Source organism: Pezoporus flaviventris, unplaced genomic scaffold, assembly GCF_033815535.1.
Source record: "Pezoporus flaviventris isolate CSIRO_AGI_PZ_B2104156 unplaced genomic scaffold, CSIRO_AGI_Pfla_v1 ptg000002l, whole genome shotgun sequence".
In the NCBI taxonomy this organism is placed as follows: domain Eukaryota; kingdom Metazoa; phylum Chordata; class Aves; order Psittaciformes; family Psittacidae; genus Pezoporus; species Pezoporus flaviventris.
This window is the reverse complement of record NW_026892550.1, coordinates 44,325,868-44,351,478: the sequence shown is the minus strand read 5'-3', so window position 1 is coordinate 44,351,478 and position 25,611 is coordinate 44,325,868. Positions and strand designations below refer to the sequence as shown.

The 25,611-nt window shown below is 50.3% G+C and overlaps 2 protein-coding genes across 4 annotated transcripts in view; one reads left to right on the top strand and one right to left on the bottom strand.

Moving 5' to 3' along the window:
• TNKS (tankyrase) overlaps positions 1–721 on the bottom strand; it is a 139,807-nt gene extending 139,086 nt beyond the window's left edge. The window contains exon 1 of one of the 2 annotated variants that reach the window (XM_061476963.1): positions 179–721. In XM_061476963.1, coding sequence (XP_061332947.1) covers positions 179–683 — 505 coding nt within the window. In that variant the 5' untranslated portion in view covers positions 684–721. The remainder of the gene's footprint in view (positions 1–178) is intronic. The other variant, XM_061476973.1, reaches the window with a different exon arrangement.
• A 5,937-nt stretch (positions 722–6,658) lies between these two features.
• MFHAS1 (multifunctional ROCO family signaling regulator 1) overlaps positions 6,659–25,611 on the top strand; it is a 34,479-nt gene continuing 15,526 nt past the window's right edge. For both annotated transcript variants that reach the window (XR_009747469.1, XM_061476730.1), the window contains exon 1: positions 6,659–9,999. Coding sequence is in view for 1 of the 2 variants with exons in the window: in XM_061476730.1 (XP_061332714.1) it covers positions 6,813–9,999 (3,187 nt within the window). In the remaining variant the exon portion in view is untranslated. The remainder of the gene's footprint in view (positions 10,000–25,611) is intronic.

The window sequence follows — 25,611 nt, the reverse complement described above, 5'->3', positions numbered from 1 at the left end:
AACGGCCGCCTCCCCACAATCTGCAATGAAAGGCTGCCGGGGAACTGTGCTCACACTCTTCCTCTCAGCTTAAGTTCTCCCGACACACTGAGATGCTGGAGGACCCCTTCACGGAGCTAGGGACGCTACTCCCTAGGAGGCAGGTCGGGAGCTGCCCCTCCCCGATGGCGGTACCCACCGGCTGCGAAGTGGAGCGGCGTGGACTTGCGTCCGGCCATGTCCTTGGCGTTCACATTGCCCGTGTCCACCAGGCGCTTCACGCGCGTCACGTCCCCATTGCGGCAGGCCTCCAGCAGCTCGCGGAAGGCCCCGCTCGCAGCGCCCGGGCCCGCAGCCTCGGGACTCTCCGCCGCCGGACTCGACGCAACGGACGACGATGCAGACGAGGAAGAGGACGAGGAGGAACTGCTGGAGCTGCTGCCCGAGCCCGGCGGGCCCGGGGGGGCGGCGGCGGCGCCCGCCGCCTCGTCCGAGCACTCCGGGGCCGGAGGCCGCTCGGTGTCGGGGGGAGCCTCGCCTTCGGGGCCGGCCAGACTGTGGCGCTGCGCGGCGGGGGTGAGATCGGCTGGCGCCAGGCTGGGGCTGCGCGGCGGCGAGGCGGCGGCCGGCGGCGAAGCCGGCCCGGGCGGCGGCGGGGGGTGATGATGGTGATGGTGGTGCTGAGAGCGACGCGGCGCCGCCATCTTCCCCCTCCTCCGCTGCCCCGCCGCCCCCCTCCCGGCCCCCGTCACTGCGGCAACGGCGGCAATCCCCGCCCGCGCTTCCGCCAGCACATGGCCAATCTCAACGCGCGGCGCCCGGACGTGACGCCCACTTCGTGACGGGGGGGCGCGGCCTCACCGGGACACGCCCCATGGCGGGGCAGCGGCTCTGGCCTGCCCCCTGGTGGCCGCTGCGTGCGCCGAGGCGGGGCGGGGAGGGCGGAGCCCAGCTCGGTGTCGGCCCTGCCGGGGTCCGAATACCCGCTTGAGGCCGCCGGCGGAGGGAGGACGTGAGCGGGAAGGGAGCGCCAGGGGGGCAGCGCCCCGGACGTGAGCGGGAAGGGAGCGCCCGGCGGGCAGCGCCCCAGGTGTCACCCAGCCCAGGAGGGGAGCGCGGGGGGCAGCCTTCCTCTCCTCTCCGGAGCCCAGTGTCGCGGCTGGTAAGCGGCAGCTTCCTCTGCCTCTGCCGGGGGGGCGGCACCAGCCGTCTTGGTCACGCCAAGGGCCGTGAGTTTAGCCCAGCCCTTGGCCAGGCGCTCGTCCCGGTTCCCCTCACGCCATCCTGCCACGGTGTGGTGTCCTGCGTTGGTAGAGACCAAGCTGATGGAGAAATCTAAGTGCAGGCTGGCAGTTCTTCACAAGTTGGTTAGCTAAGCTGGAAGGCTCATTCATTGAAGGGAGGAAAGCAGCTTTGGGTTAACCCTGTTCTCCAGGGCAAGGCAGCCACATGCAGCAAATGGCAGAGAGAGGCAAGTGAGGAGCTCCATCCGCATCAGAAACAGCGACGTGCAGAGGAGTGGGCAGCAAGGCAGATGGTGGCTGTCGGTGCTGAGGGTGAAACAGAGAAGTCCAGGGATGTTGGGGACCCAAAGAGTCTGTGAGTCCCTCTGTGGATGGGACAGATAGATCTGAACTGTGTGGGAATAAAGAGAAGCATTTAAATAAGGAATTTGGTTTGGATTTGAAAAGCAGCAGGATGATGAGAACAAAGTGCTTCTGGCTTACGGGTATCTAGGGAGGATATAAACACCAATAATGGATAAACTGTGTAAGTCGGAAAGCTCCAGTAACTGTCACCAACAGACAAGGTTCACTTACCTTAGCTTTAATCTGTGAGCACAAGAGAGATTCCATTGACAGGAATATCAACAGCAACAATTCCTGGAGGATTTCCAGTACACCAGGTTCTGGGGCTGCCAGCACTGATGGGTATGAGGAATCTGATGAGGAATTTCTGTTAAGGGACAGAATATGGCTAATGCCAGCCAAGTTGTACTGGCAAACAGATCTGCTTTAGCTGTCTGGCAGGGAAAGAGCTTTGGGAAGTGTTTGTGTAGCAATGTGTGATGTGCTGAAGAAATGCTGGGCAGGTCTAATGCTGGGGGCACAGAAAACCATGACTGGTGGAGGAGTAAATGAATATCCACCCAAATGTACTGGCTCAGTCCTTGTTCATGCCATGGCTTTGAAGCCATGGGCCTTGACCAGGCACTGAGAGAGCTCAGCAAGACTTCCTTCACACCTGAGTCCAAATAGCTGCTGCTTCTCAGTCTTCTTTCAATTCAAAACCCCCAAAAGGACTACCAAGAAGGTAGCTTTAGACTGGACATAAGAAAGAATTTTTTAACAATGAGGGTGGTGAGGCACTGGCACAGGTTGCCCAGAGAATCTGTGGCTGCCCCATCCCTGGCAGTGTTCAAGGCCAGGTTGCATGGGGCTTGGAGCAACCTGGTCTAGCTGAAGATATCCCTGCCATGGCAGGGGGGTTGGACCTAGATGATTTTTAATGGTCCCTTCAAACCCAAACCTTTCTGCGATTATATGCAAGCTGTACCTAGGAAGGAACAAGTAAAAGGATTAGGATTCATGGTATGAGACCTGTCCATGGGAAAATGGGGCCTGGACCTGAGTTTCACGGGGTGCAATGCCCAGCAGTTCTGGCAGTGCACCTCCATTTCAGATCCCCACCTTTAGCTGGGGGTCCTTATCCCATTGCAGGCCTCGGTTTTGCCAAGCCTTCACCTTCCTGCCCCACATGTACAGCAGCACTGCTTCCCTTCAAATAGATGTGGCAAGCAGCAGTGCTGTCTATCCTCAGTCCCTCTCTTTCCCCTGCCCAAAGCATGGCCAGGATCCCTCCAGGTGCTGCTATCACCATTTGTACATGGCTTGGTGTGCCTTGGGGTAGATTCATATAATTCCTGCAGAAACAGTAAGCAAAACAGTGTGGGCAATTAAGTTCTGGTCAACATTTCTTCATCCTTACAGGATTTCTACTTAAGGTCGAGGAGGAAGATGGGGAGTAGTGTTCAGTCAACCCATTGCTTGTTCCAAGGCCTGACACTGAAACACGGCTTCTTCAATCACTGCCAAAGCAGGAACCTGGGGTTTTATTATCTGGGTTGTGTGTCTGGTGGTGTGGAAGGCAAGCATCCTCCTAAGGGTGCTCAGTGCTGGTGCCAGAGCCCACGCACTTTGCAGTGGCCACAGTGCTCCCCACATCCACTTGCCTCAGTGGCTTCATGCTTCTGTTGAGCTGATTTAGGTTCACATTGTGTCACAAGTGGCTGATTACATTTGCACCTCTTGTCCTGCAAAGCCCAGAGCCAGGCTCTAAAATGTCTTTGATAACTCAGTGTCTTTTACCTGACCCAGGAGAGAGGTGCTTTAGATAGAAATCTTATTAATGATGCAGTTGCAAGGCTCAGTGAAGTGGAGGCGCCTCAGAGTTCAGCTGAATAATTAAATGCCATCAATAAGACTTAACAGGGCCACTATTTAAAATTAATAACTTCAAATGCAATTCTGGCATACAATAGAACCCACTGGAATGGATTGCTGGCAATTTTACAGCCACCTGCCTCTCAGCCCCAGCTGAAGACAGCTAGGAGAGGAACTGAATATATTTCTGAATATGTTTGAGCTCCAACAAATAGGAAACTACTCCAAAACCAGCATCCATCCAGCATGCCGGTGCTCATGTTTAATGGAGTTCTAGGATGCTGACGGTTAAATCAAGAGGAAGTGAGGAAGTCCTGTTTGGAGAACCACATCTCCTCTGCCTAAGCAGGTGAGAGGACAAGGGATCATTTAGGTCTGTAACAAAAGCGGTATTTTCTGAGAAACAAAATCTTCCCTTTCCCCAGAAAGTATCTGTCTTGCTCACAACTGGCAGGTTTAACCATGGTGAATGTGGTTAAGAAGTCAAGAGACCCATCCCTGGCTGTTTGAAGTTACAGATTTGCATACCTGTGCAAATATACAGTATGATAAAATGTAAGGTCCATGGGGAAGCACTAGAGCTTTTCCCCTTGGACAGCCTCTGAGCAGCACTGGGGACATCTCTGTGGAGCATGGGTTTTCTAGCTTAGCTGCATTCATCATCTACAGGAGCTCATCAAAGTTTGACTATGTGTTGTGTGACTTCTTTCCCCCTCCTCATTACCTTGGGGAGGCATTCAGCTCCTGCTGCTTTGCATATTTTGTAATAGGGGTTTTGATAGGAAAAACTTCCTCTGCTCAGGCCAGCTCCTCCCTGGCTGTCCTTGCATGCTGTCAAAAAGATGTGTTTAATACAGGCCATGACCTCTAACAGTGGGTAAACAGAGATAAGTGCTTCTCTTCCTGGTATTTTTCAGCTGTCTGAGTCAAGCAGCTGCTTGAAGTGTCCCCAGTGGAGGGATGTGTCCAGTTGTCCCATGGGAAGCAAAAGGATAGTGCAGAGTAGCAGCCTTGCAGGTTACACTTGCTGCAGATCACAGAGCAACAGGAAGCCTGCCCTGGCTTCAGAGATAATCTGTAGTGCTCATGGGCATCATGGGGTAGGTGGTCCTCAATAATGGTGCTGCTTTCTTCGCCTTTACCCTCACAAGGGAGCAAGAAAATCCGCTGCAAATTTGATGGTGGGATCAATTTTCCCTGCAGAGAACTTTTCTTTCTAGAAACATCATCTTGATTTAAAAACTTGACTTTGATAGCGACAGGCTGAGTGGTTTTGCATGTAGAGAGCTGGAAATGAAGCCACCAACCTGGCATCACAAAAGCAATTGGGCAAGATGGTGGGAGAAGAGAATTACTCTTTCCCCAGGAGGAATTAAATGTGCTGCTTTTGAAGTGAGGAAGGACAGTGCTCTTTTCTGCATGTGGAGAAGAGCTGTTTCCCAAGTGATGTGCAGGAAAAGACACAAAAACTGGGTTAGCCCAAATAAAAGATTTACTTACCCAATCCAGGGATGCTCTGAAAATAAATGAGTGCAAGACTGGAAACTAACTCTAGGTGGGCAAAATTTAGCAGCTATCTATAATCTGATCCCAGGGTCAGGATCTGACACCAGCCATACAGGAAGGATGGGAAGAGTTTTATCCCCAGGTTTAGTCCCCCTCAGCAGGGCCTGCTGGATCATAAGTATTCCTGCATACCTGTTCCCCCCAAGCCTGAGTCATGATCCTAGAGCCAAATCATGGTCCCAGATCCAAGGATTGCCTTTGCTAGTTTTGGGCAGCTCCTGAACCCTGCTTGTAGCTGGGTCTTACCTTCCTGTAGTCACACTTTCTCCCAGGCCCCTGTCCTTCCTGATCCTTTGTATCCTTTGTATTCACCAGGCAACACTGCTACTTTTTTCCTTACCCATGGTGACCTCATGCTCAGTGAGGCATTTAGCAGAATCCTGGTGAAGGTTTGTTAGGATTCAGAGGGCCTAAAAAGATGATTTTCTCTTGTCTGTTTCCGATGGAAAAGACTGCAACTGCACCTGAGCCTTTGTGATCTGTAGCTTAAGCAAGTAGTAAATTTAGCAATTTAGTGCAGTGACTATGGCTCCACATTGGATCAGTTCAGCTCCTCTCCAGATAGGAGCATGGTTAGATACACAAGGCCATCCAAAAGACAAGGCATTGTTCTTGAGAGGGCTCTCCATAATAAGGAAGACAATAAAAGCTGTGACACTGGTTGCCCTGTAGACCACTTCCCATTTCAAATTGTTTTCTTTCTCTTCTTGGCTCTGAAGTGGTAACTTGCAGCATGCTGTAACAGTAGCTGCTACGGCATACCAAGGTGAGAGCAAGTGACCCTCCTCAAGCCCCAGAGCACTCAGTATTCAGTGCCATACAAAGGCAGTGACACTTTTAAACCTTTTGCCACGGTGCACTGCTGGCATTTGTAAGGGTAGGGTCACATAACCCGAGAGATACGAGTGTCCACAGGCTGCCTCGCAGCCCTGCTATGAAACAGCTCCGTTTCCTCCTGCAGCAGGGGTGGAAATTTCCAGGCATATTTCGATCCCTAGGAGCAAAGCTTGGCTGAGGCTCCTGAAGAAGGCAGTGTTCAGGATCTGGCCAGATGTGTGCAGCAGAGGAAACAGCACGGCAGGAAGGTGGCAGAGTTGCTCTGACTAACCGGAGGGTCACAGGCTTTCGCACCCTCCGACAGGAAAAACACTTATTTAATGGAAAGGAAGGTTAACATCTCGGTTTCTTGCAGGGCTGGGTGAAAGAACAGCCTTCGCCTGCTGCAGAAATCACGCGAGGCAATGCAGCAGCTTCCTCTCACACAGCCAGCAGCGACCCAAAGGGCAGGATGAGCCTAGAGAATATTGTCACACACCGGGGGGCCGGGGAAGCGCCTGCACCGCTGCCGCTGCTGCCTCCCCTCCGCGACCACCAGGAGCCGTACGGAGGTGGCGGGGCCGCTCTCTCTGGCCTTGCAGACAGGGCTAAGGGCTTGAACCGCCGACCGGGAGGCTCAGGACCGTTCCTGCCCTGGGGGAGTGGCCGGTGCCCTGCGGGCGAGGGTTTCCAGGCAGGCTAGGCCGGGCCCGGCCGGGTCGAGGCGGGGTATCCCGGCGCGGGGGGCGGTGCTGGCGGGGCCGGTTGTCTCCGCAAGCGGCGCGGGGCGGGCCCTGCCCGGGTCCCGCCCTTGGTGGGGCGGTTGCAGCATCGGCGGCTACGGCTACGGCTACGGCTACGTGCGCGGGGTGTCGCGGCGGGTCGTGCCGGTTCGGAGCTGCGGGGAGCTCTGAACCCGCCGCGGCGGTGGCGGCCGCGCCCATGGCGAGCAGCAGCGGCGGCGGCGGCAGGTAGGGTCGGGCGGGGCGGGGGCCCGCTCCCCCGGCCATGGCGCAGACGGAGCCCCCGAAGGCGGTGCAGCTGTGGCGCGACGCCGCCCTTCGCGCGCGGAAGCTGCGGGGCGGCCCCGGCGAGCCCGAGCCGGAGCCCGAGCCGGACGCGGGGCCGCCGGGGGGGCCGCCAGCTCCCCCCGCCGCCGCCGTGCCCCGCCGCCTGACCTCGGCGGCGGCCCTGGGGGAGCTGGAGGCTCTGAACCTGAGCGGGCGGGGGCTGGAGGAGCTGCCTGAGGAGGTGGGCGCCGCCCTGAGCGGGCTGCGGGTGCTGAGTTTGCGGCGTAACCAGCTGGGCCGCCTGCCCGCCGCCGCTCTCCGCCACCTGGGCCGCCTGGCCGAGCTCGACCTCAGCCACAACCGGCTGCGGGGCTTGGGGGACGGCGGGGCGCTGGCAGAGCTGCGGAGCCTGCGCAAGCTCAGCCTCAGCCACAACGAACTGGGCGCCGAGGGCCCGGGCCTGCCTCCCCGCCTCTCTGAGCTGGGCCGCCTCGAGGAACTTGACCTCAGCTTCAACCGCCTGCGCCGCCTGCCCGAGGGCCTAGGCCGCCTGCAGCACCTCCGCACCCTCGACGTCGACCACAACCTGCTGCCCTCCTTCCCCGCCCCGCTGCTGGAGCTGGCCGCCCTGGAGGAGCTCGACTGCTCTGGCAACCGCCACCTCGGGGCCCTGCCCGAGGGCATCGCTGCCCTCCGCCGCCTCAAGATTCTCTGGCTGAGTGGCACTGGCCTGGCGACCCTGCCCGAGGGCCTCTGCCAGCTGAGTGCCCTCGAGAGCCTCATGCTGGATGGCAACCGGCTGCAAGCGCTGCCCGCTGGCTTCGGCAACCTGCAGCGGCTCAAGATGCTGAACCTCTCCTCCAATCTGCTGGGGGAGTTCCCTGCTGCCATCTTGGCTCTCCCCAGCCTGGAGGAGCTCTACCTGAGCCGCAACCAGCTCACCCTGCTGCCTCCTGGTCTTTGTCAGCTCCACCAGCTCCGAACGCTCTGGCTGGACAATAACCGCATCCGCTACCTGCCTGACTCCATCGTGCTCCTCCACAGCCTGGAGGAGCTGGTCCTGCAAGGCAATCAGATTGCCATCCTCCCTGAGGGCTTCGGGCAGCTTTCCCGAGTCACCCTGTGGAAGATCAAAGACAACCCCCTCATCCAGCCCCCCTATGAGGTGTGCATGAAAGGCATCCCTTACATTGCAGCCTACCAGCAGGAGCTGGCCCACTCTCAGCCTGCCCTCAAACCCCGCCTCAAGCTGGTCCTTATGGGCCTAAAAGATGCAGGAAAGACCTTGCTGAGACGGTGCCTCATGGAGGAGGATGGGCCAAGGGAGGAAGTGGGAAGTCTGGAAGCAGGGAGCCCCCAGCTAAGGGGGTGTCCTGGACAGCAGGACAATGGAACATTGCCAGTTGGGTGTTGCCCCTTCCCGGAGCCTCAGGATGCTTCCTCAGCGGGGGTACCTGCCACACAGCAGCTGGAACATCTCCCCATTGAGCGACAGGACATCCCTTCTCACATGCCCGTTCACCGAGTGAAAGGGGAAATATCGTGCCCTGCACCATCACTGCCACCCACTGCCTCCCAGCCACCATCAGGACTGGGGCTGTCAGGAGGCAGCAAGGGCATTGAGGTGATGGACTGGACAGCAGATGCAGAGAGGGGCCTGACATTCATTGTGTATGAGCTGGCAGGGGACCCGAGCTATGATGTTATCCAGTCTTTCTTCCTGTCTCCCGGAGCCCTGTATGTGCTGGTGGTGAATTTGAGTGCCTACGTCCCTCAGCACTTTTACCCCTCTGTAGGCTATTTCTTACACTGGCTTGGTTCCAAGGTGCCCCATGCTGTGGTGTGTATGGTGGGAACCCATGCTGACCTCTGTGCGGAGCGGGAGTTGGAAGAGAAGTGCCTGGACATCCATCACCAGATCGCTCAGCAGGAGAAGAGGGATGCTGAGGGACTCCAGAGCTTGGTCCAGCAGGTGGATGAGGCTCTGGGACAGGACTTTGACCTGCGCTGCTCCAGCCCGCACGCTGCCTTTTATGGGGTCTCGGACAAGAACTTGCGGCGGAAGAAAGCCCAGTTTCAGTACCTGCTCACCCACCGCCCGCAGATCCTCTCTCCAGTGCTGCCTTTCAGCTGCCGGGACCGCTGCCAGGTACATCGCCTGCGGGACAAGCTCCTCTCGGTGGCTGAGCACCGAGATATCTTCCCAAACCTGCACCGCGTGTTGCCCAAATCTTGGCAAGTGTTGGAAGAGCTGCACTTCCAGCCACAAGCTCAGCAACTGTGGCTTAGCTGGTGGGACTCTGCCCGGTTGGGCTTGCAGGCAGGCCTGACAGAGGATCGACTCCAGAGTGCACTGTCCTACCTGCACGAGAGTGGGAAGCTGCTCTACTTTGAGGAGCACCTCACCTTGCGGGAGTATGTGTTCCACAACCTGCCACGGCTCATTGACATCCTCAACGTCTTCTGCCAGCGGGATGCTGCCGTGCTGCTCCAAAAACTGCTCAGCGACACCCAGATAGATGAACTGAGGGCTACTCAGCTCCATCATTACGTGGAGGGCTTCTTGCTGCATGGCCTCCTGCCTGCCCATGTTATCCGTCTCCTTCTTAAGCCCCACATCCAGAGCCGGGAGGATCTGCAGCTCATCCTGGAGCTGCTGGAGAAGATGGGGCTCTGTTACTGTGTCAACAAACCCAAATGCAAGCCCTTAAATGGGGCGGCCGCTTGGTACAAGTTTCCTTGCTACGTGAAAAACGAGGTGCCCCATGCAGAGGCTTGGATCAACGGCGCCAGTCTGAGTGGACAGTCCTTCGTGGTCGAGCAGCTGCAGATAGAATATAGCTTTCCATTCATTTTCCCACCCGGCTTGTTTGCACGCTACAGTGTCCAGATTAACAGCCACGTGGTTCAGCGGTCAGATGGCAAATACCAGATCTATGCCTACCGGGGAAAGGTGCCCGTGGTGGTGAGTTACCGGCCTGCCAGGGGAGCTCTGCAGCCAGATACTCTATCTATTGCTAGTCACGCATCCCTACCAAATATCTGGACAGCCTGGCAAGCTATTACCCCTTTAGTGGAAGAACTGAATGTCCTGCTCCAGGAATGGCCGGGCCTGTACTACACTGTGCACGTCCTCTGTTCAAAGTGCCTTAAAAGAGGGTCACCCAACCCACACACTTTTCCAGGTAAGGCACAGCCCAGCTTGCCTTCCAGCCTTCCTGGGGCTTTGTCCCTTGCAGAAGAAAGTCTTATCATGTTGGTCTTAGCTCTGTCTCTTTTCTTTTTCTCTTTTCGTTTTCTCTAACTCCCTTCCCTGGTGACTTGAGTCATGGGAGAAAATATTAGGGTAGCTCCAAGGAGACAGGCTTAAAATAACCCTATTCTGAGACCAGGGGGATGTTACATGCCATTTGTCCATGCCTTTTCTCTCTGCTTTTTGGGGTTTGGCCCTGGACATTCACAGTGCCATTGTTGAAAAGGCCCTTATCTGTCTTTCTCCTTGTTTTGATTCCTTTGAATAGCACTGTGTTTTTTTTTTTTTTTTTGTCCTAATTCCCTTTACCCTGCAGCTCCCCCATCTTTGGGGCTATTTGTAAACATAGATAGGGATGCTTAAAGGACTGCAAGTATCCCCTTCTTCCCCCTTCAGTCCTTCACCCCCAAAACCTGGCTTGTGCTGCTGTAGCCTCTCTGAATACAGAAAAGCTGCTCCTGGAAGACAATGGGTGTGTTGGTCTCCATAGGCCAGTATAAAATGCCTTTTCTCATATCTGAGTCCTGTCTCTTGCAGGAAGCTTTCCTCCCTCAAGAGAGAGCGATACTCCATGTTCTTTGTTTAAATGTCTCACCTAAAAGGGATTCCCAGACTACACCTTCTGGAGCTGTTCTTAAGAGCAGTTATTTTCCTTCCTCTGTTCCCTTCATCTAACAAAAAAAAGCATAGTCTCTGTCCTCTGGAGTGTGACTAGTCATCGTGCTTTTTAAAGCTTGATTTTACTGCTGGTGTTTTCCAGCAGCATCCAGTTTACTTTGTGTATATGCAGGTACTGCCTCCTAACAAGTAACCTCCCTGCACCCACTCTGGGTGTGTGGGGGCCATAGGAAATGTGCTCCATTGGGTAGGTCTGCATGGACTCAAAACACACGCTGGACTGCAAGCAGCTCTCTCGAAATTCACATTTTATTTACACACACACACATACACCTATGTTAGAAATACGTTGGAACGTTCTTTATTTATGGGTAGCTAGAGTGTGATTTGGATTAAAACAAGTACTGGTGCTGAATTGGTTCATAGGCAAATGTGAATTGTAAGATGTGTTTTGGGGGTTGGCTTTTTGTTTGTTTTATTGTTGCTGTTTTGGGGGGAGGGGATGTCCAGTTTGTTTGTTTTTTTTTTTTAATCTGAGAGTAAGGAGATGCTGTTTCCTCCTCAGCCTGAATCCTGGCTCCGTTTGTTGTGTCTCCCTCTAACTGTGCTAGCTTATGTAAGATCCAGTGGACTGGGGGGTGGTGAGCCCATGCTGCCTGAGTTACTGAATGGTATCCACATGCTGGGTCTTGCTGCTGACTTGGTGCTTGGAGTAATGTGATCTGCCGTCCAAAAAACCCTGTGAAAACTAAAAACCCCAAACCCACCACCATAAGAACCCCTACAAGAAACAGAAAAGCCCCACCAAAATTAACCAGGGCAGCACACTGTGTGCAGGTGTGATGGGTGGCTGCTGAAGGTTTAGGTTTGTGAATAATTCAGGCCTGCAGTTGTATATCTCCTTTTTTCTTTCTTTTTTTGGGGGGGGGGAAGGAGTGGGGGTTTAATGGGAGGAGCATGTGTATGTAAGTGTTTTGTGGCTGACCCTTCTTTTTCCCTGGTGAGCAGATGATGCTTTAAAAGTAAAATACAAATAGGATCTGGACTATGCAGGAGATTGGTATCTTTGCTGACCAGTGACAGGCAGAGGAAGCGTAAGGGGGACACTGAAATTGAAAGGCCTTTCCCTCGGAATTTGGCTGTGCTGCATGTATTTCCTCAGACATGGGAATGTATTGCTGTCACCTCGGAGCCAGGCTGGGTGTGCTGGGAAGCGGAGTCATAAGTAAGCAGTGTGTGGTTGGGCATGGAAGGAGCAGGGGCTCAGAACACCCCTGAGTGATGCTGTCTGTGAAAAGGGGGTGTCAGTGTTCCCAGCATTCTCCAGGGAAGAAGCCAGGCCTTGCTGCCAGGGACACAGGGCTTAATATCCCAAGTGGCCTTGCCTCAGAGCAGGGGATGATTTTCTTAACATGAATACTATGTGAGTCTAGCTGGGGAGAGAGTACGTTGAGAAGACAGACATATTTCAAAGGCAGATTTAATCTGTGGAAGTGCTGAAGAGTGACTAAAGGCTGCAATTTATCAAGAATCTTGCTTGTCCTCTTGGATGATGCTTAATTCTAGCCCAGCTATGACCTGGATTGTATGAAAAATGTGAACTGTGATTTGGCTTGGTTAAAATCTGCATTTAACCTAAAATATTCTTTGCTGTGTATCTGCTCTGAATAAAAGGCTGTTTAAAAGTCCCTAAATGGCAGTTGAGAAGCTGAAGATGTTTTTTTCCTCCTGATTTTGTTGATCAGGAGGTATGCATGTTTAAAGTCATGCTGGCAAGCTTGCTCTCATGCAAGTGAATTGTGCTTGGCATCACTTTTGACAGGGTGTAGGAAAGCGATGGGTCTAATGTTATGAAAATATGTAGTGAGGGAGATGTCTATGTTTCTTTTCAAGCTCTTCCAGCAGAAATCCCTGGCAATTACAACGCTGCTAATTCTTAAATAGGGCTGTGGTCTTTTTAGGACTGCCCTGAAGAACTGCTTTGCAGTGTGTTGACCTTAATAAGGGAAATATTTCTGTGGAGACACTGCCAGATTTGTGCTCAAAAATGGAAGTGCAGGGTGGCTGTGTGTCTGGCTGCACAATCTGTGTCATCATTCATGAAACCGATGGGGCATTCTTCGGTCATCCAAAATTTTCGTTAGAATCCCCTTCAAAGAGGGGGTTGGTTGCTGGTGAGTTAAGGATTAATCCTTGCTTTTCCTTTCCTTCCCTTTCTGTCCTGCATGCACACGCTCTGTAACTTCCATTGATGATACAGAAATTCTCTAAGAACAAGCTAGGGTGTATAGAAATGGTTAGTACGAATTGAGATTCTGAATTGAGTCTTCTGAGGGTTTATTGCAAACAGTGAATAAAAGGGATATAAAAATGCCTTGATAGGGTCCTTTTAAGGAAGTTTCTGTGTTTGAAATGGTTTTGTAGCTGGGTGAAGTAGTAACTGAATTGGCATCTGAGCTGGAATATGTGTGCTTTGAGGCTGGAGTAGCCTACTCAGCTGATAGGTAGTGTGTAGATTTTCTTTTTTTCTCATTTACATTTGTACTATATATGAATAAAAGTATCCCTGCTGGGCTAAGAAAGGCGTATTTGTGCTTGGAGATACCAGCAAGAATGGTTCACCACTCCAACATGATGAGACCTTGACTGCGTTGTTGCTGGCATTATGAAACACTGTGGTTTTGTATGTGATGTCCTTTTAGTGCCTGGACTGAAGGGCTTTTAGGTTATTCATGTCCCATAAACTATTAAGTGACTTGGGTCTGGAGGTGGAGGTGATTTGCCATCTGTCTGATAGTAGATGTGTGCTTTGTTTGGAAAAACGTGACTGGATTTTCCAAGCTTGCCTTCCTGTGCACCTGCTACTGCTCTGCTGCTGTCTCCTCTTGCCCTGTGCTAGGCTGAGGCTGGGCCACCCTGGGTTCTTCCAGGCTGGGGTCTGTACAAGGTGTCCTGATGTCCAACATGGAACACTTTTGGTTTTTGAGGCGGGGGGATTGTTTGACCAGTGGTTTTCCTTTATTCCTGCCTATGAAGTTGCCTGTATGAATGCAGACATAGGAAAGCTGGAGCTTGTGTCCACTGCGGAAAACTGGCAAAATGCTGGCACAGGCAAGACACGATGATCTGGGTTTTCACAGAATAAGGGTGTGACAACAGAGAGACAGCCATGGACAAAGGTACTGTATGTAAGCCCAGCAGCCCCTGCCTGAAAGGATGCTGCAAAGCTATTTGGGAAGCTTTGAGAGCATAAACTTCTTTGGTGGCCAGCATGGAGTCAGGAGATGGAAAGGCGGAAGATCCTGTGATGTGTCATGCTGTCAGGTTGGCCATGCAAGGTGAGACAGGAGTAGGTGGGACTGGTTTTGTCAGAAGGGCTCAGAAGTAGCTCCGAAATCTGAGCTGCCACTTGGTGAAAGGCTGGTGTCAGGTATCTAATTGTGCTTTGTAATTAAATTGCATGGAGCTGTTGGGGTTATTTTTCCACAATGGCAGTAGAGCAACACCTGCTTGTTACAGAGCCTGATGCTGGCGTTTGACAGCCTTTTATTTTCCTCATTTGAGGGTGGAGTCCTTTTCCCTGACTTTCAAAGTAGATGCTGCAGATGTTTTGAGGCTGTGGTCATGCTCTCCTGAAGGCTCTGGCTTCAGCAGAGTACTGTAGTGTAATCAGACAGTGGGGCAAGATTTCAGAACACTGTGAGGACTGGACAGGGATGATCTGGGTGGCAACATAAAGCTGAACAAGGCCCTGTGATTCAGGAGAACATACCAGTTGCTGGACTTGGGGAAGCTAGTGTGATTCTGTAGCTCTAGTGGTGATGATTTAGTTTACCAGCCAAAGCTGATTTCTGTGCTGTTGAAGTGACAACCTTGAGTGGTGTGACTTGCTGTACATGATATAGAAGCACAGTCTATTTACCACTAGGGAACTTTAGAGATTTTCCTTCACGTTAAGCTGTGTGTTATGTGGTAAGCACCTGAGGTCCTCTTGCTTGGTGCCTGTGGCTCCAATTTAAACAGCAGATTTGGGAAGAGGAAATAAACATTCTGTGATATTGGAGAGTGCAGAGAAATTACCAGAGGAAGAGTGTGGTGTGCAGTGTGAATGGCTGCTCTGGGGCTGTGTAAGGTGGGGTTTAGATGTGGGAGCCAGTCCTTGGCTGGAGTAGCCAGCACAGAGCTGGGCTCATGAGGGAAGATCTGGCCCAGGAAGACACAGGAACAAAGGGGTAAACTCAACTGTGGATGCTGGAAGAGAGGCTGAAGCTTTGTGTTGCCACCTTAAAGCTGTCCTGTTGCCTGCAGTTTCTGGTTACCTTGTATTGTGTGCATCCCTATGAGTGTGTGTGTTTGAGGGCTTTTTTAAGGCTCATAAATGGAACTTGCTACAATTACTTGGTATTAGGGTGGCAACATGGACATTTAACACTGCTTCAAGGAATCCTCTTCCTTATGCAAAAAAAAATCCTATGCATTTCTGCTGAAGGAAAGGGTTTCCTGTTATGCCAGCACTGGTACAAAAATGCTCTTCTGGTTTGTTCCTTAACAGCTTGTCTTGCCCTGCCCCATTCCCGTTGGGAGTTGTCTCTGGGCTTTTGGCCTCTGGACTTTGAGCTGCCATCACTGAAGCAGGGAAACACTAGATTTGGTTGGGCGGATATTTTTTTTGGTTTGGTTATTGAAGCAGAGCAGAGTTCTTGGCCTCTGGTGCATTACCTTTTTGTTTCTTTCTGGTTTTGGTTTGTGGTTTTTTGTTTTTACAGTTGCTGAAACTTGCACTTGCAGGAAATGAGATATGGAAGAGATGCTCACTGCCAAATGATTCTTTGTTTCAGTGCATGAGAACTAGTTTAAAGTTACTAAAACTTTTTCCCTCTGCAGAGCCAGCTGGTCAAATCAGCTCATCAGGAGTGACTTGTGCTTTGCATGAGTGTGCTGTGGACACAGGCACCATGAAACGTGCTTTGCTTCCTGCTGTATGCACGCACCTCTGGTGGCAGGGTTTCCCTTTCTAAAAACACTTAGGTGTGAAAGGTTTTCCCATGTAAGTTCAGTTGAGGTGTATCATGTGCATAATACACTTGCAGGTACATTTCAAGGTCCTATTCCTTTTGCATCTCTGGAGAGGATGGTGAGAAATCACTGTCAGTGCTGGCTCTTTGTTGCCTTTTGGTGATACTGTGAATATGTTATTTGACATTGGGATAGAGCTGTGAAGGAACAAGTATCAGTTTAAAAGCAAAATACAGGTGCATCTGTTAGGTAATTCGCCTGTATGCTTTGGAGTATTTTCGCATTTGCATGATCTCCAGTTAGTGATTTACTAATAATAGTGCAGGCTAGTTGGCTCTGGAAAGCAATTTGCCAGAGGAGAAGGGAGGTAATGTATTTAATGGAAAGTTCTGTGTTGCATTTGAAGACATCAGAGCACAGTTTTACTTTTTTTCCCTTCCATTTTCTCTTCCATCTCTACTGACATACAGATGTGGACAGCCGTAAGAGTAAGCAGGCTGACTGGTGCCAAACAAGGTCACCTCTTCCCAGGTGAGCCTATGGGATGCTAATTTAAGGATGTGCTATTTTAGGGAGCTCCCCATGGGGATGGAGGGGGGGAGTGCTTAAAGTGCTATGTCAATTATAACAAACTCCTGCTGCGGTGAATAAAATGTGTTGGTGCTTTTGACTAAGTATGTATCTGGGTCTGAGGAAGCAGTGCAGCTGGATTGTAGAAGTCTCAGCCTGCCTTCTTGGTCTTCTTGCCTGCAGCAGGGAAGCTGATGGCATTCAGGTGACCACAGTGTGAAAGAGCTGTTTCATATAGAGGGTGAAGAAGCCTTGGTGCTTTTAGAAGCTGTTGAGTGGATGCAGTTTACAACCTGTAATGGGAAGATCACCTCTGTGGATGTGGCCTTTGTTCCAGCTGAGCAGCCAGGAGAGATTTGTTCTCTAGTGGTTTCTTTCTTGGGAACCAGATGTAAGAACTAGTGGTTTCAAGACTTGTGAAACAACTGTCTGGTTGGCTGTGGGAGAAACTTAATTTGGGGTGTTCGGCCTTCAGCAGCAAAATCATAAGCCCTCAAAAATGGTCTGGCTGAAGTAATATTGTACTTGTGGTATTCTCCTGGCTAAAGCTTGGTCCTGAATGTGCTGGTTAGGTTGCCAGCATGGTCAGTGGCAGTGGTCAGGGGTGACTTGCCTTTGGGCAGTGGATGGACACTAAGTGCAGACTGAGCTGTGACTGCTGGAGTGCCTGCCTGCTGAAGTTGGCTGTGGTTTAAAGCGAAACCTTAATTTCAGGTTTGTTTTTTCACCAGTGGTCATTTTCAAGAGCTCTGTGGTCCTCGCAAAGGTGTACTGAGTGTGCTTACTTACTAGTTTCAGCTGTGGCTAGGTTGGACTCTGAGGGGGCATGTGTGAAAGTTGCCTAGTATCTACAGACTTTACAAGTTAACATTGATTTTGAATTGACAGTTCAGCATGGCGAGCTCTGCTTGAGCCAGATGGCAGCTTTGAGGTGAGCTAGGTGCTGCTGTGGAATAGTCCATTAAACAATGCTTTGTGAGGATCAGACTAAACTGCAGTGTGGAGGCAAATAACCTTCAGAGCAAAGCAAAGCTGCATCCTCAATCCTGTTCAGACCTGCCCTACTTAGCCCTATACTGACTCGGAGGTGATGCTCCAGGAAGGAGCTGCAGTGTTGATCTAGGCTACATTGAGTTGTGCTGATGAGATGACAGGAGATTCTGCTGGCTTTTGTTAGCAGGGTTTCGCAAACTTGGAGAAGTGCATCTCTGAAAGGCCCTTTGTGAAAGCAGTGCCAGGGTATCTTCCCCTTTACACGGTTTTAAGGTGAGGCTTGCCAAATGTGCAGTTTAGATAAGCATTTTTGTTTGTATTACATGGGAGGGAACCCAGACCATTCTGGGAGAGGTCTTCTTTCACCTGGTACCCACAGCTTTCTTTAGAGTTTTCAGGCTTCCCCTGTTGCAGCATAACAGGAAGGAAACTAAGGCAGAACAATGGTAGGACAGGGATTTGTGGGCCTCATGATGTGACTGATGGTAAAATTAATATTGTAGGTTTATGTCGTAACAGAATGCAACATCATGGCACACTTCATAGAATCATAGAATAGTTAGCATTGGAAACGACCAGATTTGCTCAAGACTTTCTCTTGAATGATCTGTACACAGTAACTGTCAAGTGTAGGTATGCTGAATTCCTTTTTGAGCACATTCTTTGGATTTTCAGCTGGTGTTTTTGTGTCCAGCAATACAGAGTGAGCAGTGGCCTGTGATAAGGGACAGATCCTGCCCTGTAGGAGGGAAGGGGTGGTGATGAGCTTCCTAGAAAAATGAATTTGCCATGGTTTCCACAGCACCAAAGTCCTACCCCCATATAATATCTTCACATCTGCTAAGGCCCCTTGCTGCATGGTCAACAAGCTGAGAGTGAGCTTCCCGCAGCAGAAGAAACATGCATTTTTGTTGTGTGGCTTCTGAAACATTATGGTGGGCACAGCAGAACTGAAGGGTTGTCTGGCGGTACAGACCAAGGGTGCTGCATGGTGCAGCAGCACACTGCTGCATCGGTAGCTGTTCTTGTAGAGATCTGTGGCTGACTGTTTAATACCTTTCTCCACTCACTGTGGGCTCTTTTTTAATGCAGCGGTCAGGTATGAATGGCAAGCAATTTTTCTCTGAATAAATAATGTTAGAGGGCAAGGACTTAGCACTGTGCAGAGCTGAAATGCACAGGCACAGGATGTATGGTGTGGAGGATGGAGTGGCAGGGACCTCTGTCTGAGACTGCTATCTGACATCAGTCTTTTACTGTAAGTATTGCTGTTGCCTCTGAACAGATGCATTTTCATTTCTCATTTAAATTGTTAGATAAATCAAGATCAATAAAGAGTAAAGGAACCAGTAATGGTCCTAATGGCTGGGGATAGTGATCCTATGAAATCAGGTTGAGGGAAACAGGGGTTGTTCAGCCTGGAGAAGGCTCTGGGAAGACCTTAGAGCAGTTTTCCAACACCTAAAGGGGGCCTACAAGAATGCTAGAGAGGAACTTTCTACAGGGGTATGTGGTGACAGGACAAGGGGGAATGGCTTTAAACTGACAGAGGGGAGATTTAGATTAGATGTTAGGAAAAATTCTTTAGTATGAGGCTGGTGAGGCGTTGGCACAGGTTGTCCACAGAAGCTGTGGCTGCCCCGTCCCTGGCAGTGTTCAAGGCCAGGCTGGGTGGGGCTTGGAGGTACCTGGTCTACTGAAAGGTGTCCCTGCCCATGGGAGGGGGTTGGAACTGGATGAGCTTTAAGGTCCCTTCCAATCCAAACTATTCTGTGATATTGACCATCCTGATATTTGCATTTGTAACTTTCCACCCTCCCTCTGTATTTATACTGTGTATAATTCACCAGTCTATACATGTGTTCTCCTCTACTACATTATGGGGAAAAATACCATAATTGTCTGTCAGATTGCTGACATTTGCACAGATAGCGAGATGCAGCTGTATTTATACAGTGGGTGATAGGGAATGTTTCAAGGCATTTATGTCCAATTCATTTTGGTTTTTTTTCTCAAAAAAGGCTCAGCAGCTGGGGCCTCGTCTATGTGGAAGCAGAGGGAACTTGGGCAGCTACATAAATTAGGTGTCCCTTTTATAATTTCTCTATCTGTGAAGCAGGGAGTGCCTCACAGGAGGAGCAATGACCTTCCTTGGCAGGGGAATTTAGTCATGATGGGACGTGTAAGAGCTGGAGCAGAAGAGACAGCAAGAAGGCAGCTGAGCTGCTCAGCACATATCTGTCAAGAGATCTGTAGCATGGAAGGCGTCTTGCAAATTGCAGCCTCACCCAGGAGTCGCCCAAGGGTGCATGCAGGGAATAGTAAATCCAGACAAACTGGTGTCAGACTGAGCAATGGCCACGTGGTGCCAAACTCTTACTCAGTGATGGGGAGCTGTTCCTGGGCCCAAATTGGTTTTGAAGAGCACTGTAGGTTGAAGATACACCTGCTGGCTTGGTCTCTACTGCTTTAATGCAGGCTCTGAGCCAGCCAACCTCTGTCCCACCATTATCCCTTTTGAGTGACTCCCATGTTGCGCCACTGCGTTGCTGACCAAGCAGTCAGAGCTAAGATGATCAGTGCTGGCTCAGAGCAGTCACCAAGTAGTTCTTTGGATAAGTTGGCTTTCCTGGGAAAGCCTCATCTGGACTGTATCTTCAGGAAGGCAGCATGCCAGGTGGCCTTTTCTCTACACTGCCAGGGCATCACACGCAGGGAGAGAGGCACAGATTGTGTCGTGTTGATAAGTCTGTGCTGCTGCAATGAGAGGAAGAGATGGGGGGTTTGTGTCTGTCCTGGTCTGCATCATGCTTCTTACCCCCTTGCTGTGTGTGGCTGTATTTTTGTACTAGGTTTGTGCGACAGAGTTTTGGTAGCAGAGAGATTATAGGGGTAGCTTATGTTTGAAGCTTCCCCTGTGTCCAACAGAGCCAGTGCCAGCCAGCTCCAAGATGGACCCACCACTGGAGAAGGCTGAGCCCATCAGGTGGTAGAGCCTCTGGGATAACAGATTTAAGAAGGGGCTGGGGAGAAAACCCTCTGCAACAGCAGTTGCAGCCAGAGCAGGGGGATGCTGGAAGGAGGCTGTAACCTTGTGGGAAGCCTCCTGCTGGAGCAGGCTACTGGCAGGACCTTTGTCCCCATGGAGAGAGGAGCCCACGCTGGAGCAGGTGTGCTGCGGGACTGGTGACCCACGGGGGACCTGTGCTGGAGCAGTCTTGTTACTAAAGGACTGCATCCTGTGGAAGGGACCCACGCTGGAGCAGTTCATGGCGAACTGTCTCCTGTGTAGGAGGCCTCATACTGGAGAAGGGAAAGAGTGTGAGGAGTCCTTACTGAGGAGGAAGGAGTGTCAGAGACAATGTGTGATGAACCCCCATTCCCTGTCCCCCTGCACTGTTGAGGATAGGAGGTAGAGAATTTGGGTATGAAGAAGGGAGGGATGAAGGGAAGGTGTTTTATGATTTGGCTTTATTTCTCATTACCCTTTTCTGATTTGATCGGTAATATAAACAAATTTGCCTAAGTCGAGCCTGTTTTGCCCCTGATGGCAATTGGTGCATGATCTCTCTCTGTCCTTATTCTGACCATGAGCTTTTAGTGATAGATTTTCTCCCTCCTGTCCAGTTGAGGAGGGGGAGTGATAGGAGTGGCTTTGGAGGGCACCTGGTGTCCAGCCAGGGTCAACCCACCACAGGCAGAGCTGCTGGATGGGGTTAAATGTGCTGAAGTAGGGGTTACTTGGTGGCAGGTTTCCAAACCAAGGAGTCTGCAGCAAGCACCAGGCCTACTTACACGCATTGTGTAACCAGATGAGTTTTTAGCTCCCTCTGCGTTTCTCTAATTCTTCCTTTTGCAGGCTCCTTCTTTGACCGAGAGAGATTTTCATGCTCTTATTTCAGATAATGATGCATGCACTGGGTATGGAAAATTCTATCGTCCATATGACTTTCTCTGGTTTATTGAAGCAGCTAAATTTAGGAAATCTATCAAAAAGAACTTCCCCTTCCTGTGATCTGATATAACATTTCTTGGTCACTGTTATTTTTACTGTGGAATAGCTTAAATCTATTTTGGTTGGGCACTAACTGCTGGCTGCAGTGCGAAAGAAGAAATTTGTTTCTGTGAAGAAAGGTGGCCGTGTTGCAGCTCTGAGGGCAGTCTCCTTCCTGCTGAGCTTGTGCCAGTGCTGGCAGTCCTGCCCAGCTCTCCTGAGCCCTGAATGTTTAGCAGAGGATTTCTGGGCCTCCCCACCTTGCTCTTGGGCTCAGGCTCTGTTTAAAAGGGTAGCAATAAACCCTTCATTCTGATAACAGTTAACCTTTTCAGCATCTTGGAGGTGTAGTGAGTGGTGGTGGTGGTGATAGATTTTAACACCTCCCCACCCATCCTCCAGATTCTGGGAGGATGGTGTAGGGGAGATGGTGTTTCACTGGCACCAAAGTAGGGAGACAGCTGCATGCAGTGGGAGTTTGTGTGGGGACCAGTCATGCCTCTGGTTTCAAAGGTCTCTCTAATATACCAATGTCCTTTCACTGTGCCCCGTTAAGGACCAGGACTGAGCCATCTCAGGCTTGAAAATGCCCTGCTGGAATATCTTGAGCTCTTGGTGTCAGGAATATGACAAGCTTTTGTACCTTTTTATTGGTTTTGGTTTGGAGTTTTGGTGGGGGTTTTGGTTTGTGTTTGGTTTTTTTATTATTGTTGTTGTTTTGGGCTTTTATGTTTGCTCCTTTGTTAAAGCTAGCTCTGGAGCTTTGAGCTTGTATTTTAATATAGCTGACTGCTCTGCTTCAGCTGCTACCTGACTTGTTCCCCATTATTGCTTTCACACTGAGATGGGAGTGAAGGCAGACAATGGGGACACTGGGAAGAGATGCTATTTCTTGCTGATTGGAATATCCAAGAGATCTGCTGAACAAGAATTTATTTCCTTTTTATCACTATTTTTAAAGCTTCTGGTGGATAGTTGTGCAGAAACATTCAGTGGGTGAAGATGGAGGTGATGCAAGCCTTGCTCTGGAGCTTTGGTCATCTCCAGGTACTGTGACAGTGGTGGAGGACTATGTTGGGAATGAAGCGCCTGTGTGCTTTGTCCTCCTTAACAGGTCTGGTCAGGTCTGTGTCCCTGAAGCTGTAGTGTCAGGGGTTTTGGGCAGGGAGTCTTGCTCATGCTGTTGAAGAAGCCTGTGATCTAGCATGAGTGACATTTTCATGACAGCTTTAGTGAGTGAGAAGTTTGTCATTTCTTAGAGGAGCACGCATGTGCCCAGAGGGAGCCTTATGGGCTCTTACTGGATTCTGGCACAATCTTAATTGATGCTTGCATTGGCAAGTAATTCAGCTCAGCAAGTGGCTGTTGTGGTCAGCTTGGGAGCTTTGCTAGGATGAGATGCTGAAATAAATGATTAAGAGTTGAGTCTTGTTTGTGTCGTTGTCTTTTCCCAAACAATGTATTTGGCTTAGCCAAAGTAAAGACTGACTTTTTTTTTTTGATGAAAGAAAAGTTTGGGAATGTTCCTTTGGGAAGTACTTTTCTCTGTCTTTTGTAACAGAAAGCTACCACAAAGAATTGGAAGTTGCCTGTTATTTTTAACTTGTTCCTAGTCCTTCTGAGAAATAAATCGCATCTTCTATGACAAAAGAGAGCCTAGCACATTATGTACATGCACATTTTTGAGTGTCTGCAGTGAAGCTAAACAAGATCTTCAGAAAATGTTGCCAAACAAGGCAAGAGCATGCTCAAGTTAGTGATTCACACAAGGATATGGTAATTAAAAAGAAGAATAAAATGTAAAAAATAAAGCCCCAAACCACTGGGCTGAAGACAGTATGATGAGAAGAGATGCTTGATGGGCTGGTTTGAGTAGCACAGTAGGCTGGCTCTGAATCTGTGACTTGTATTTCTGTCACAGCACTTTGCAGGTGCTAAAAACGTGTTTCCCATGAAAAGCTGTCAGCTGCAAGCTTGGCTGGGTGCTTTTGGCTGTGAGAAGCTGAGCAGCATGGCTGTTGGCTCGCTGCATGGCTGCTCCTGCCCTTGAATGGCAGGGTGGATGCTGGCCTCTGTAGAGAGGCTGGGCAGCTCAAGCAGTTCTTGCCAGGCCTCTAGTTCATTGCCAATATGGCATTGCAAGTTGTCATGTTTTATGGCAGACCTGTGGCGGGGTCATGAAGAAGGGATACAGGTGCCCTTAGCTCCCATGAGGCTGCTGGTGAAGTCCAGAGCTGTGGGACATGTTTCCACTAGCACCAAGCATGCAAAATCCTTATGTGTGCAAATAGAAGCAGCCAGCAGGTCTGTGCTTTCTCTCATGTTTTTTCTCTCACAGAGCAGTCTTGTGATGTGGAGGGAAGGAAAGGCTGTTTCTAGTCCAGTCTGGCTCTTGCTCCCCTTTCAGACTCTATGTCCAAATTACTGGTGGTCCTGCAGGGCTTCCTGTATCTCAGAACAAACTGGACAAAGCTCAGCAGAGGAGAGCATTCTCTTTGCCTCTCTTATAATGGCCTTTTGTGTGAGTCTGTGTGTAATTGACCTTATTTCCTTGGTTGTTGTTCTGCCATTTTTGTTGTGGAAAGTGTACCCTTATAACATGATCTCTGAGTAGCTCTGAAATGGGACATCTCCTGTATGCCAGCGTGTTGCCCACATTTCTGCCAGTATCTGTCTCTTGAGCTGCCACGTCTGCTTCACCTCCCCTCAGAGCAAACCTGGCTGGGGCTTGAACTCCAATGCTGAATGGCATCCTCCTGGTTCCTGCTTTTCCAGTCCCAGTAGTCCTCACTCTTGGGGTATCTTGACCATATGGTTAAGATCTCCCTGAGTCTCTCTTCTTCGATCAGTTCAAGTAAATGGCCAGGAAATTTTAAGGTTATTTCTTCCCAAAGTGGATGCCTCTGAGGGCCTCAGTGTTGGGCATGTCCAGAGCATAGCCATCCAATTTGTGCTTAGGTGGGTTGGTGGTACATCTGAAGGAGACGGGCCAGCGCTCTGTTGCAGTGACACTGGTGAGTAAGTGCCTGAGAGTTATCCACCTGGTGGAAAACTTCCTGGAGAAAACCTGTGAGTAATACAGATTTGCATCGCAAATAGTTAGGGGGCCATGAAAGAGCTCAGGTCTGTCCCAGAGCCCCATCGTGGAGCTGGCAGCTCCTGAGAAGGGGCAGGGGAGTAAGAGGAGACGGTGGAGTGAAATGTTCTGGCAATGCTGCTGCCTCCCTGGGAGGCTGATGAGTTCTTTACAGCACCCAGGGCTTCTTCCTGTTTCAGTAGCAGACATGTCTACCATAGAAGTGATTTTTAAACAGCAAAGATGGATATTGCAGTTTATTTTTGGGGACTGAGAACCCCAGACCAGATGGCATTTAATAGGCAATGAACTCTTCAGAAGTAGCAAAGCTATTGTTTCTGAACTTCTATGACTTGTTGTTGGAAAGTGTTCCAGTGGCAGAATAAAAAGTGGTAAGAATTGGTTTCAGCAGAGGTGTAGTAAAACTATAATATTAATTCCATAAATAAGCCCTTCCCCTTGGGGAAAAGGTGTCTATAAGCAAAGCTAGTTACTGACTTGATTTACAGCTGTTAGTTGTCACCTGTTGGGATATTAGGGAATGAGAGGATTAAGAGAAGAATGCTTAAATGATTGGAAATGCTGAGGAATCATTAATAGGAAAAGGAAAAACAATATCTAAAAGATTGGTCTCATATCCTCGGGAAAACGGATACAAGTAAAAGCTCTTAATAGCAAAAGGACAGACAGAGCTTTGTTCTTGACCCTTGAGCAGTACAAAGTCAGCAACTGACTCAAACTTCAAAGACAGCAATTTTAGTAATAACAAAAATACTTTAAACCAAGCAAAGGAAGAAGATTTGAAGCAAGTGTCTGTTGGCATAGGGAAACTCAGGCTCAGAGTTCTGTGGCGTGTGCGCCACACTGCCATGTGCACCAGCAATGCTTTCATAGAAGAAAGCAGACTTACCCGTGAAACCAAGAGGAGAGCTGGCGGCTAGTCTCAGTGCTCTGCTTCTCTGATTTCAGACATGTAGATTTGCATGAAGCTGTCTGTATCACGCTCTGCCTCACAGGGAGGAAATGCTTGACCTCAGGATGTACTCATGAAACTTCCATGTAAAGGGAGAAAATATATGCAAGAAGCAAGTTAGATCTGATGACCTTGTAATTATGGAAACTTTTGTGGTCCTGCAGGTTCCTACTTGGCTAAAGCTTGTGGTCAGCATGTAGTATGGTGTTAGTTATTAACTAGCAGGAAGTGAGTAGCAGAAGCACCAAGGAGGCATTTAGCTCCAATTAAACACAAGCCTAGAATAAATTCTGTGATCTATGTG